The sequence below is a fragment of the Anser anser genome, assembly GCF_964211835.1.
Source record: "Anser anser genome assembly, chromosome: 4".
Lineage (NCBI taxonomy): Eukaryota > Metazoa > Chordata > Aves > Anseriformes > Anatidae > Anser > Anser anser.
Window position 1 is genome coordinate 54560417 of NC_139724.1, and position 14186 is coordinate 54574602.

Here is a 14186-nt window from a genome sequence, read left to right on the forward strand (position 1 = left end):
TTTTGAGACAATGTCTCTTCCTTCTGCATTTGTATTCCAAAAACAATGAAATGCATACAGAGAGTGAACATTATTTGTGTGACTGTTCTTCTGGGTGCATACTTTTCTACATTAAATCCTACTTGTTTTGGAAAGGTCTCGTTCAGGTTTGATTTATTTATCTATTGACTTACTGTGGAAATCAAGCTATTGAAATTAATGTGTGTTAACTGGCATTGTCAGAGTAAAATTCGTCCTCAGTAGCAATCTTTGGACAGAACAGGGTTTTTGAAGAGCTAGTTGGTGTGGCATGGTAACAGTCTTGTGTTTGTCCCATTTAACTTCTTGAGCATAGTGAATAGATGGATGTAAAGGTACCTAATACATTTATTTACTTATCCTTTGTAGCTCTTGGATGCAAGTCAGAAAGTAGTTATCTGATGTTCAATGAAAATGTCTGTTTAAATGTTTTGATAAAGTAGAACCCTCTGAGTTTTTGAGAGAAGTATTCTTTCATCTTGTACATTACACTCTTTAATTTCTATCAGTAAAGAAGATTGGGCCTTTTGTGGACAGGGAATTCTAATGTTTGGTCATCAAGCTTTTCTATTTTTTTTTAAGCCTCTTTTTTTGAAGGTACTTTCTTTTACAGAGAATTAAACTAGCTGCTGGCAAAGTTTGCGCTTCTCAGACCCCACCCGTATGTCTTTCCCAGCTAAGTAGTATTTTACCACATTATGACTGTTGTTGACCCCCTAGCCACTTGCAGGTCTGAAGCTTGATAGCAAACCATAACTTGAACCACATGTGTTTTATATCATAGATTAAAAATTCTTAAAACAAGCATTTAGTCAAAGTATAAGAGCTTCTCCCTATAAATAAACTAGATTTACAGAAAGAAAGCTGGAAAAGTTAATTCTATCTATAAGGGTTCTTTCTCCTCCCATATTGAGCATCAGCAAGATCTGACCTGTTCACTCAGGATCCTCTAGTACGTGAGTTCCAGTATTCCCATGCAGTGGGTAACCGTCTAGAAGCAGGATAGTTTGTTTAAACCTGTTTTGAGCGTGGTCATGGCACATTGCTGACGGTATCATAGACATAGCCCGAGGTAGTGATTACAGAGTTTCATGAACAAGTTGGTAGCACTAGAATTCTTGTTTCTATTCATATTTGGAAGAGAAAAATGTTGATTGGTTGGGCAGTATTTACAGATAAGATAGAGAAGCACACTAATTTGGCAGGCTTATTCTCAAGAGTACGATTGAAACCCTTAGTATTAAAGGTCTAGACTCTATTTACGTCTTTGGATGTTATGTGTTTATGATATCTTCAAACTGAGTGTGGTTGCTTAAGAAAAAGCTAGTACAGCTGGCAAAAATAAATAATAAGACATTACTGTAAGTGGGAGCTACAGTATAGAAGCTGGAATGTAATTGCTTGTGGTTTTATGGCTTTTTAGGTGCCTGTGGTTCATGCTTGAAGTTTTAATGACAAAGAATGAGAACAATAGCCATGCCTTCATGAAAAAAATGGCAGAAAACATCAAGCTTACCCGAGATGCTCAGTCTCCTGATGAGCCAAAGGCCAATGAAGTAAGAAATGCAATTCAGATAAGTGTTGGGTGATGGGCTAAGGGTTTCACAAGCAGTTGCTGAACAGGATTTGCAGGAAATTTGAAAGCACTAGCTCAGACGTTTTTATTGTCTTTTAGAGAGCGTGTTAATTGTGAGCACTGTCTGTATGTCACCAACCTCCTTCTTTCAGAACCATGTTGACCTTAGCTAGTACACTGTGCCCAGTGAAGTTAATAAACAAAATTTGTTAAATGTTCCTGTTACTGCCCAACTGCTTGTTTTAACTCCAAATGTCTAATTTCCCGACATAAGTATCTTCTGTTGTTGGGGAAATGCTGTAGTATATTGCTACTGTTAAAACTATTAGTTTCCAGCAGAGATGAAAAACCATTTGTGATGATTTGATTAAGAGATTTTATTGTACAGCTTAGGCATGTATAGTTTTACTAGTTTTTATTAAATAGAGAAGCCCACACTTTCATATTATAGTATGAAGAGCCAACAATATGGTTAATGGTGTAATTAAAAAATGTGTCCTCAGTGGTGGTAATTTTCACACACAGATTAAAACTTCTTAAAGAACTACATTCTCTGTACACCTGTAGAAACAGTAATTCCTAAAGCATACTTTTATTTTCTTTGTTTTTTTTTTTTCCTTCAGAAACTGTATACAGTATGTGATGTAGCATTGTGTGTAATCAACAGCAAAAGTGCTTTATGCAATGCAGATTCACCAAAGGACCCTGTATTGCCAACCAAATTTTTTACGCAACCTGAAAAGGTAAATTTGTTACTTTAATTTCCACAGTAATAGGGGGAAATAGTTTGATTTTATAATTGAGAGCAGGTTATCTCCATAACATAAAATCACGAGTGGGAAAATGTATACTTTTTATCATCAGTAATAATTTTTTTAACACTGGCTGTATCATAAGCTATGTCTCATTAACATAACAAGGTGAGAGCTAATTAGAATATCAACACATTAATAGGTATGGCTAGATCATTTCATTAAAGTATTTTAAAAGTACATCTGAATGAATGGGAATATATGTATATTCTGTCTGTATATCTGAATTAGAATGCAAAGCAGGCAAAAAAAGAAAAAGGGAAAATTTTTGATGTTATCCGTGGTATGTTTGTAGTTGTCAATAACTGTGGCTATTTTGCTTGCTGCACAAGTCAGTCCTCTTATTGCTCAGCAGTAGTCGTAGTGAGTAGAGCTGTACTGTCAGCAATAGCATTATTGTTATTTAAGAGACATACTTTTAAAAAGTGTAAGTGGAACACAAGTAATTGTCCAGACTAGTTTTGATCATACTGAAGAATACATTTCATACTTTTCACTATCACAGACTGTTAACTGCCTTTCCAGAGTCTGTTTAAGCGAAATATAGTTTATTTAATTCTGAAATGGCAGGTGCCACGGTGACAGGGAGCTGGTGTCTGCTACCTGCAGTGATTCGGATTTGATCTCTCTAAATTATAGCCAGAGTGACAAAGATGACAATTTGTTTAGAGAAAACAGCAACTCTTTTCCTCTCTTTGGACAATAGGGTAGTCATTTTTTCTTCAATTCAAACAATTTATGTCACTTAAGAAAAAAAAAATTAATCCCAACTTTCAAGTATGGCATACTGTCATTCAATAATGCTCACTACAGATCTCCAAAGTACTAGTTTGACCTATCTTTATTAGATTGATTCATTTATCAGTAGAAGGTTGCATAATACAAAAGATCTCTAGCACGTCATATTATCACATTTGAGAAATCAATCATGAATATATAAAAAACAACAGCAAGACTGAGAGATCAAACAAACTGATTTTTATTTATTTATTTTTTTACACAGGATTTCTGCAATGACAGGAATTACATTTCAGAAGAGACAAGGGTTCTTCTTTTGACAGGAAAGGTAGCATATTTTGACAAGTTGCAATTAATTTGAATATTACTTATGATTTTTAAATGTTCTTTTTAGTTTTATTATAAATCATGAAGTGGACTGCAGTAGTTTAAAAATTGTATAAACACTTCGTGTACAATGATTTAACATTCTTTTATTTGATGGAATAATTAATGCCTGTAATTCCACATATTACTTGTTGAGGACAAAACGTCAAGATTGTTACCCTTGCGTAGCCCACCGTCTTGTACTGAGACATAGGTTCTCGATTAACTACAGTTTTGCACATAATTACAGTTTTTTTATTCAGATAAGTATGGCATGAAGTTATAATTCAGACACTTAACCATGACATTGCTAGCATTGGGGGTATTAAATATGTAGTCTTAATACTTGTAATATAGCTGTTTAACTATACATGTCTACATCGTTTTGAACAGCTGACTATTTCAGACATAATTTGACTGGTACCTTCACAGGGGAGAGAAAATACCGTGTCTTGCTAGTGGGGAAAAATCACCATAAGCAACAGTTTATTCCATTTTTTCCATCAGCCATCTTTTCTTGGGATTTGAAAACTGTCTTTCTAAGGTTCCATTTAAAGTATGCTGGAATGTTTTTTAATGTAGCTCACAAAACCAGCAGATTTTTTTTCTTAAGCTTAGTGAAACGATGCTGGCTTTTTTTCCTGTTTAAAAAAAAATAATTCCAAGAACAGTATAAATCATATTTCTAATGTAAATTCAATGTGCACTTATTAATTTTCATATTCTGTGTTAAGTGAACAATTACTGTATTAGTTTCTAAAGTTTTCAGTAAGAGCAGAACTTAAGATAATTGTTCATTTTAAGGGTGGAGGCAGATGATCACTCTGTGAATAGCCATATCATTTAAAATTGCTGCTCCTCACACTGTTCTTCATTCTGTACAAAAACTTCTGCTATCAGAGCAGTTCATGTGGGTGAGGTTTGCTAAGCTGGCAGAATCCTGCATCTCCTTGATTCATGTTCACACTTTGACACCAGCCTGCATGCTATTCAGTGAGCTGGTTGAGCTTGTTACACTGGCAGGAAAATAGGGGCGGGGGGCGCATGTAAATGGTTGTGTGCTCATTTAGCAAGTGTTGGCATTATGTTATGAAGAGAGGAGGCAGGCAGAAGACTATCTTCTCTGTCAGCAGCCAGTACCAGGCTGGTGGTTATATGTCTACTACTGTAATTGTTTCACCTTTGACAACATTCAAATATGATAAAAGAAGCATTTCTGGTTGGTTGTATAAACTTAAAACATTTCTTTTTTCAAGGCATTCAGCAAATTAAGCTAAAACTGTCTTATCTTAAATTAGCAGGATTTTTTAGTTATGTTTTGTTCGTTTCACTCGCTTTCCAGAGTGACCAAAGCAACATGATAAGGCAGGCCTAGCCACTTTCTGCAGTACATTTCCCGGCTTTCGTAACTTTTAATGGGATGGTAGACATCTCTGCCTGTTGGTTTTGATATCTGTTTATGGACTTGATCACAAATTTATCTGCTCTTATTTTGAACCTACTGATACTATGCTATCACAACCTCTTATAGCAGTATGTGCCGGAAATTCACAACCTGGTGGTTGTGAAGAAGTACTTTCTATTCCCACTTAAACATTTTCTCTCTTATGTGGGTTGCACCAAATACTTCCTACTTTATAAAAATACTGAGTAAATTGAGTAAATAAAACATGTGACAAGAAGAATATGTTAAAGTAAAAGTATGGTATTAGCACTGGGATGATGCAGCTACTGAACATGTCTAAAGTAACAGGCTGTTTTTACAGAGATGTTCCTTTTTTGCTGGCCAGATGTTATCCAGCATTTGTGGTATCTCTTTCCTGCCTCCTCCCTCAGCTTCCACATATGGGAATTAATTTTTCTTGTGAGAATGTGTTAATAAACTAACTTGTTCTCTGAGGAAATGTAAAATTGCACAAAGAATGTGATGTGCCAGTCATGAAAACTTCCTTGACTTCTCTCGAGACAAAAAAAAAAAAAAAAAACAACACACAAACTTCCTCCTGCCTTCTCAGCCTGACCAAATCAGTCAACAGACAGCAGCTGTAGCACGATAAAAACATCATTATTGTATCAGAGAACCTCAGTATAGATGGTGTTTTAAGAAACAATACAAGTCAACAGCATGCCTTGGCAGCCAAAAGGTCTGGCATTGCTAGCTGGTCAAGGGAAGGGATTGTCCTGCTCTGCTCTGGTGCGGCCTCACCTTGAGTAGTGTGTGCAGTTTTGGGTGCCACAGAATAAGAAGGACATAAAACTATTACAGGGTGTCCAAAGGAGGGTTACAAAGATGGTGAAGGGTCCAGAGGGGAAGATGTATGAGGAGTAGCTGAGGTCCCTTGGTTTGTCCAGCCCAGAGCAGAGCAGGCTGAGGGGAGGCCTCATGGCGGCCTGCAGCTCCCTCACGAGGGGAGCGGAGGGGCAGGCGCTGAGCTCTGCCCTCTGGGGACAGCGACAGGACCCGAGGGCACGGCATGGAGCTGGGGCAGGGGAGGGTCAGGCTGGGTGTTAGGGAAAGGGTCTGCACCCAGAGGGTGGTCAGGCACTGGGACAGGCTCCCCAGGGCAGTGGTCACAGCACTGAGCCTGCCACAGTTCAAGAAGCATTTGGACAACACTCTCAGAAATAAGGTTTAATTCTTAAGTAGTCCTGTGTGAAACCATGAGTTGGACTCAGTGGGCCTTGTGGATCCCTTCCAGTTCCAGATATTCTCTGATTCTGTACACTTACTTTCTATATAATAAAAATGTATACATTTTCTGCTGTTGCAATTAACATAGTTCTGCATTATGTTTTGGAAAGCTTTTTCCCAAAGATGTTTTGCTTTGCAAATATAGGATGTTGCTCCATTGTTTCAGTCACCTAGTATTATCTAACCTTCTGCCTTTAGCTGAGTCTTTTCTAACCACTAACCCTTCAAAGCAGGAGGGAGAGCAAAGCAATTGATAAACTGCTGTTAAATGATGAGAAATGAACGTATGATAGACTGCTAGTTAAGTAAAGATGAGATCTGTAGCTCTAAACTGATGGCATCATGACTGATACTGTTAATCCAGAAAAAGTATTCTAAAATATTCAAGGAGATGCTTTAAAAATGAAATAAGTATCTGAAGTTCTTGTTTTTAAAATTAAACCGTTTTCTTTTAGCCAAAACCAACTGGTGTATTAGGTACAGTAAACAAACCATTATCTGCAACTGGAAGGAGACCGTATATTAGAACTACAGGATCAGAGACTGGAAGCAATATCAGTGTAAACTCTGAACTGAGCTCTTCTGCAGGAAACAGATCAAGGTACAGGACTTTGAAAGTTCTTTCATCATCTCTTTATTTCATGTTTTCCAGTGTACTTGCATGCTTTAGTACAGGAGTTGATTTGGTTTGCATGCCTGTCTTTGAACAATGAGGATATCTTGCTTTGTCCAGTGTTCATAAATATCAGTAGTTGCCTATAGATAAGATAGCTATATTTGCTTTTTCTTTGTGTTCAATAGATGAAAATTAATTAAAGCGGATAAGGCGTGTCCTGCCTGTAATCACATATAATATAGCAGAAGGGACACTTCTGCAGCTCACACATTTGTGATGTATAAATTGGGATCAATCCTGACTGGTAATAAGTATTTTTTGATGTAGTTGAAATATTCAACTTAATTAAGAATAATAGAAAAGAGCATGCTTAAGAGGACTAGGAGCTCAGTGAAAAGATGTAACACATAATTGTAATAGTCTGTCTTTCTTCCAGTAATAGTTATTTTAATGTGGATCCAGTGCTTTTAAATTTGTCAGAAATCTGGAGAAGCGGATTACACTTTCAAATTTTAAGATCAAGTTTAATTTGTTAGGAAATGATAACTGGTTAAGATATAAGATAAAGGGTTAAAGAAAGCAGAGAAAGTTAACTCTAGCTGCTACATTTCATAAAGCCAAGGGAAAGTATAACTCAGTTCTGAATGTGTTCTGTATGTGTGCGTGATATATGCTGCAGTGATCTTGATTTTTTTTAAAACTATTTTGTTTTTAAAACTCTTGTATGTTTGTGTAAATTAGTCTGAGCATTGCTGGTCTGTGTTTTTCCTCCCTATCCTTTCCAGTATTAGCTTTTTCAATCTGAAACAAGAACACAGTCTTGTTTACAGCACTGTTCTTATGTTTGTGAAAATAATTATATGGCGCTGTGTGTGTGTGATAAGGGACTTGGCTCAGTAACTAGGCAATCCCTTCCAGCCCTTTCAGTCTGGGTGTGAGCATGGAGTGAGGCGAATTCAACTGTATTTTTTTAATTTAGCCTGACTGTGTTGATATTTAAAAAAAAAAAAAAAAAGTTGCAGACATTTTTCTTTTCTTGTTGTGTGTATTTTGGTTTTATTTTGTCTTCGATTATGCTACAAGGGAACAAAGTTCAGATATATCAGAAACTGGGGTCAGTGAAAATGATGAAAATCCTGTGAGAATCATTTCAGTCACACCAGCAAAGACAGAACCTGTGAAAAACAAGGTATGTTTGGGGATTTTATAGACTGTATCTCTATAATTAGCTTGTCATTGGAGGTTTATTCAATATACATCACTGTGGATATTCTCTGAGGAATTGTTAATGTCAGATTTCATTTCATGTAATTGTTTCATTTTCTTAGCACAATGAAAGACCCTTTATTTTCAAAACTACTTTCAAAAATTTAATCCAGAGAAATTAATAAAGCTCTTGCTCAAAAATAACACAGGAAAAATCAGAAAGTACTTCCTTCTTTTTTTTTTTTATAAAATACCTAAAGATCCCCACCTTCATGCTGTTTTTCCAGTAACCAAAGATATTGCCCAGAAAATTTCAAGCGGTCCTCTAGCACGAACATGTAACTCTAAATGTTATTTAAACTTTGAGGATTTTAATGCCTCCTTCCCCTTCTATTAAAGAGAGGTGACCCTGCCTAAATCAAAATGTTTTTTTAACTTATAAAGCATGTAACTAGATGAAGTTTAACAAAGGTAGATGTTAAGTCCTGCATCTGGGATAGATTAAAGCCAAGCAACAGTACAACAGGCTGGGATCTGCCTTGCTGGGTCTGCTAAGGACCAGAGAGACCATCACAGTGGCAAACCAGCAGAGCACGAGTCAGCAGCACATCTTGGCAGCCTGAGGGCAAACTGAGTCCCGGGCTGTGTTGGTATGGTCAGCAGATCAAGGGATGTGATTTTTTCCACCGTATTTGATGTTCTTTAGACCACACCTGGAACACCTTAACCTCCCCAGTTCAACACAGACACTGAAAAACTGGAGTCTTTCAAAAGGCCACCAAGATGTTAAAGGCTTGGAGAATTTGTTATATGAAGGAAGGTTCAAGGAACTGGGCTTTTTCAGCCTAGAAGGGAGAAGCCTCTTACCAGCCTTTCAATACCTAGAAGGTATTCACGGAGAAGATGGAGGTTTTCTTAACGCTTCATGGTGACAGGACTAAAGGCCACAGGCAGAAGTTGATTCAGGGGAAATTTCAACTGGATATAAGCAAAAAATGTATACGTTGTGAGGAAAACTAGACACTGGAATGCTCTTAAAGGTTTGGCATGACAAGGGTAGGATGGCAATAAGTAGGATAACCACCTACTTTCAACAGAAGGTTGGACCAGATGATTTCCAGAAGTCACTTCCAAGCTAGATGAGTCTGTGATTCTAAAATCAAAGCAGCTTTCTCAAATAATGTAGGGATATGTAGAGATGGTTCATGCTCTACACATTTTAAGAATTTATGCATCTACTCAGTCTCTTTCAATTAGATGAAATCAGAGTAATAAACAGGTGTTTTGGATTTGCATCATAAAACAAGTTAATTTTTCATGATCTTTTCAAATAAGATCCACATGATATTCACACCTATGAGCTAATGAAGAAGATTTTTTTTTCTCTAGAAATGTCAACAGTATGATAGTTCCTTTTCTTCTTTTTTCCCCTTTTTAGTACTTCTTTGCCAAAATAGAGCTCTTCTGAGAAGTTAGATAAGAGGCATTTATGAAATAGGTCTGAAATGCTTTCAAGGTTCTTTAAACCTGGCTTTAGTTGAAATTTTCAAGGAGTGGTGATCTGTTACTGTGAATAGTAATTGTAAATGTCTCTTTTGAATCTATTAGAACAATAATAAAGATTACAGAAACTGCAAGACTTATTTAAACATTTATAATAATGGAAGAATATTTAACAAAAAAAAGTCCTTGGTTCAGACACAGCACTTTTAATAGTGAGGCACTCAATTTCAAACGCACTTAATTGGTGTGTTTGAAATTGCTAAGTCATCCCAGCTGGACTTCTATATACCCTTTTCTCTGCTTCTCTTCCTAACTGTTTCATAAGCCAGTGTTCAAATGAAGGTCCAGCATCCAATTGCTTCATCTTTGTTTCCAAGTGAATAGTTTTCTGTGTAGAGACCTACATTGCTACCAGCCTTTCTGTCCTTCACATACAGACGGCGCTTCACGAAACTGAAACACCTCCATTACTTTGTTCAATTTATTGGGAAAAACATGCATGCAGGCCATACCTATTTAAACTCAACAGAATTAACAGTTTCATATATGACTTGGCCTTAATCCCTTTATTGCCCACAAGCCACGTTTTCTTCTTTTTAATGGTATTTTGTGCTTTAGTATTCTGTACTTCACTGGAGTTTGTGCTCAAAATTTGCATTTATTGAAGTATTTGCTGTACCAACGTCATTATTCCCACTCCTCAGTTCCTTCCTGCATATTAGCAGAGAGGCACTGAAGGAGACTGTCCAGTAAAAACCATCATGGGAGGAGCTGTGATTATTAGTCTTACTATAGTCTCACTTTCAAGCAACTAAAAGATATATTAAGTACAGATATTATCGTAACACAGTGTAGAAAATCTCTTTTTGTTTAATGTTATAACCCCATTTAGTAAAACTTTTTACTAGATCTAAGCCTATGTGATATGTTTCTATAAGAATTCTTACTTTGTTTTAGAAACTCATGTTTCTGTCAGACAGAACAGAACAGTTTGAGTTTGCCTCTAGGAATCTTTCTTCACATGAATGATTTTTCTTTTCTAGGAAATTAATTCTGATCAGGCTACACAAGGAAACAGCACTGAACGTGGGAAAAAAAGAACAGCAACGGCATCTGGAACTGAGAATATTCATCAAAAAGCAGAAGAAAAAAATGCAGATGAAACAGGACCATCACTCGCAGCAAAAACCAGGAGAGGGCGTCCACCCAAACCTGAACCTCAGGGTACCACTGCAAAAAATGAGGAAACAAATAAACCACCTGTCAGGGGAAGGAAAAGGGCAGCAGTCAGTCAAGAAAGTCCAGGAAGTTTAGAGGCAGGTAACGCCAAAGCACCAAAACAGCAAGACACAGCAAAAAAGCCAGCAGCAGCACAGAGACAAATTGATCTACAAAGGTAAAAATGAATAAAATTAAAAATACGTTTCAAGGTAGACCGTGAATTATGCATTTATACAATTATAACAGATCTAGCATATTTTAAAGGGCACAACTAAACCACAGTAATTTATAAACGCCATGGTTCATGGTTCAACATAAATATTTATCTTCTGTTTTTTCAATGTAAGTGAAAGGGTAACTAGGATTAGAGGAAACTGAAGTTGTTCTCTCAGAGCAGGACAACATAAGCTGTTTTCACCAAATTTTATTTCTTGAATGTTGCATCTTGGTTTGGCTTACCAGAATTGCTGTGTAAAAGAACCAAGAGTTGAGGGTCTTTTAGTGCATTCATTAATAACAGATATACAGGAACGAAAGCTTGAAAACTGACCATCTTCAATGAACAGAATAAATTGAAATTCTAACTAATTATTTTCTGATATTTTGGATCTGATGCTTGTTTAATATTAACAAAATTCTAATATATTAAGTAAATCCACAGCAGAATTTGAAACTGTAATCTAAAAACCAACTCTTGGGTGATGATTTATTTTCTGTCCTCTAATGTTGAAATGTGTTAATGTGATTTCCAATATAACCAAACCACAAATGCAGAAAAAACACTGAGGAAATTTGTTTAGCTGAATCAGATACAATTGTCATTTTAATGAAAAAGTGTCCAAAGTTGTAGAGCGATAAGGGGTAAGGTCAGCAAACCAGCATGCTGGAAGAAATCTCAATTTAATCTAAAGGAAGTATGAATAATTGGACTGATTGATTTCTAGAGAGATTTTGTGAAACTGAAGGTGTTGCAGAGCACCTTGATCAAAAATGAATTACCCTTTTCCTTTCACAGCAAGATTCGCATACTAGTAAATTGGTCAGTCTTTCAAGAGAATAGTATTTGTGTACTGCCTTGCAATGCTTGTTTTATATGTCAAATTTATTTAAATCTTCATTAAAAAAATTGCTCTATCCATAGCCTTACATAAACCCCTTGTATAAGATAGCTTTTATGAAATACACAATACATCAATGTTTCTTGGAAAAAATACCAAAACAGTGTTAACGTTTTTCAGAAGTCAGGTGCTTGGAAGTGATGGAGATTCACTGTTGGAGATAGACTCAAGTCCAGGATATTCCCAGAATACAATGGATCTTTTTAAGGCCCGTGAGAGCAGCCAGGAAGATACTGAGGATACAGAGATAGCAGAGGGAGACTTCCTTAAGGTGTAGCAGACATCTTACATAGGACGATCCTCTTGTTACTTAAACAACAGAGAATTAAAGAAATTTGTCTTTCATTTCTAGAAGGATGTATATAAAAAATAGTTATGTTTAGTTTTTTTTGCTTTTACGTAGAAACCTACAAGTTAGTGTAAAAAATTCAAAAAAGAAATAATATTGGCTTTTAAATTAAGGCTTTTTCTATGAACCTGGGTATTTACATACAGTAAATTAAAACAAGATTATCTTTATTATTCTCTGATTCCAGTGAAAGCTTAAAATGAATGTATTTCTGTTTGAGAGAATTTACGGAATTATCATAACTGAACTTGTGTATTTTCAAGTTTATCAGAAAGTTATGCTATACATAAGGAAATTCAGTTGTATTGAATTAATTACATAGTAGTTGAGAAGATAAAAGCTAGAGGTGGAAGAATCACAGTGTAAAGAATGTATAAGCTAAAATGTAAGCAATATAGATAGGATTTTGATTCAGAATCAGTTGTCATTTCCTTGTCCTTACGATTATCTTTTCTTTCCTTCTCTCCCCCCAAAAAGGTAAAAAGAAAACTCACTCGAAAAGGGAGGAAATGAAGGCCAAATAAAGGCATGCTCCAAGCTTCTGCAAAAACTAGGATTCAGAAATTTCCTGTACAGGAACTGAAATTACTTCAAAACACACAGCTTTCAGCTCTGAAAACAGAAGGAAAACTATGCTTCCCTTTCACGTGAAATTAATCCTTCTCAATGGAAATGTAAAGCAGAAACTCTTGAGAAAGAGGCTAAAAGCATCTGTACTTATTTCCCCAGAGACTTTTTTTATGAAAAGTCAATAATTAAGCAAATTGCTTAACACTTGGTTCCAGTTCCTGCATTCTGGAGTTTAAAAGTGTATTTACACCATTAATTTTTCATGCTGCATTTTTTTTTAAAGGAAGTCAGAGGAGGTCCTTACACTGACATTGAAAATTCATGATCCTAGAGCCAGGTATTCCCATGTTTCACAGAAAAAGTAGAAGTCTACTGAATGGATTTTAAACAAGACTAAAGGAAAAAATTCACGAAAAATTTTTTTTTGCTTTACTTTTGGAGACTGTTTTATGTATAATTCTTTCTGCCTGCCTACTTTTCTGCAAAAATAAGATGTACAGATTTCAGTTCCCTGCTATGAAAAGTCATGTGGTGGCAATTTTATAAATGTTGCTTTCTGATTTTTATCAGAGTGGGAAAGTAATCACTTAAAATTATTATTAATTCGCAAGTAGACATTTCATTTTTTAATTTTCCCTCCATTTTAGTTTAATATAATTTGCAATAAATGTACATATTGATGTTTGTTTTATAAAAACATATATCACTTTTAAGTGTTTTTACTCCTGCGGTTCTGTTGGAATATTCTAAATTTTAAAGGAGTAAAGACAGTCCAGCATTTGATTTTATAATGTTTGTCACCAGATTTTTATTATTGATGTAAAGAAAAAAAAAATCGATTTTTAAAAATAGTTGGACTTTGGCAGCTTTGTAAGGAAAGTTGGAAATGTTTAGGATTGCTCTCAATTTTAAGCATCGTGCTGATTGGAAGTAAGTCTGTTTTGCATTTTGTCTTCCTGTCCAGGCTCATTTTTTAATGTTTATTTTAGAAGATTGTTGCATCAATATTATGTTTCCTGGCATTGTTCAGCATAGATAAAGTGTACACTTTTATGTACACACGATCATATTTAAGTTTGTTGCATAAAATAAACGCTTCTAGGTGTCATGTGGCAGTCTTCCTTTTTTTTTCCTTTTTGTAATTTCTCCCTCAAAAAAACAACTTGCTCTGTATCCATGCATGGTCTTGGGTATTCATAGAAATAAGACGTTGAGCAAAGAAGTTGTAATGCAGACAGCTATGTAGTTAAAAACATACGTTTTGAGGTGAAATTATGGTAGTTATCTTGTAAAGTTGCATGGGAAGAAGGGGCTCGGTCTGCAGAGCAACCATGAGCAGTGCACTTTGCTTCCCTGTGCATCAGTTCCCTGTCGCTTTTTTGCAAATAGTTTTGAAATTCC

The 14186-nt window shown here is 35.8% G+C and overlaps 1 protein-coding gene across 5 annotated transcripts in view; it reads left to right on the plus strand.

The window, feature by feature from the left end:
- Positions 1-13893, plus strand: part of PDS5A (PDS5 cohesin associated factor A) — a 79067-nt gene extending 65174 nt beyond the window's left edge. For 4 of the 5 annotated variants that reach the window (XM_083836222.1, XM_083836224.1, XM_083836223.1 and 1 more), the window contains 8 exons: positions 1442-1574; positions 2218-2337; positions 3410-3472; positions 6658-6803; positions 7902-8007; positions 10571-10923; positions 11987-12137; positions 12693-13893. In XM_083836222.1, the coding sequence (XP_083692348.1) occupies positions 1442-1574; positions 2218-2337; positions 3410-3472; positions 6658-6803; positions 7902-8007; positions 10571-10923; positions 11987-12137; positions 12693-12728 (1108 nt within the window). In that variant the 3' untranslated portion in view covers positions 12729-13893. The remainder of the gene's footprint in view (positions 1-1441; positions 1575-2217; positions 2338-3409; positions 3473-6657; positions 6804-7901; positions 8008-10570; positions 10924-11986; positions 12138-12692) is intronic. The other variant, XM_083836225.1, reaches the window with a different exon arrangement.
- The last annotated feature ends 293 nt before the right edge of the window (positions 13894-14186 follow it).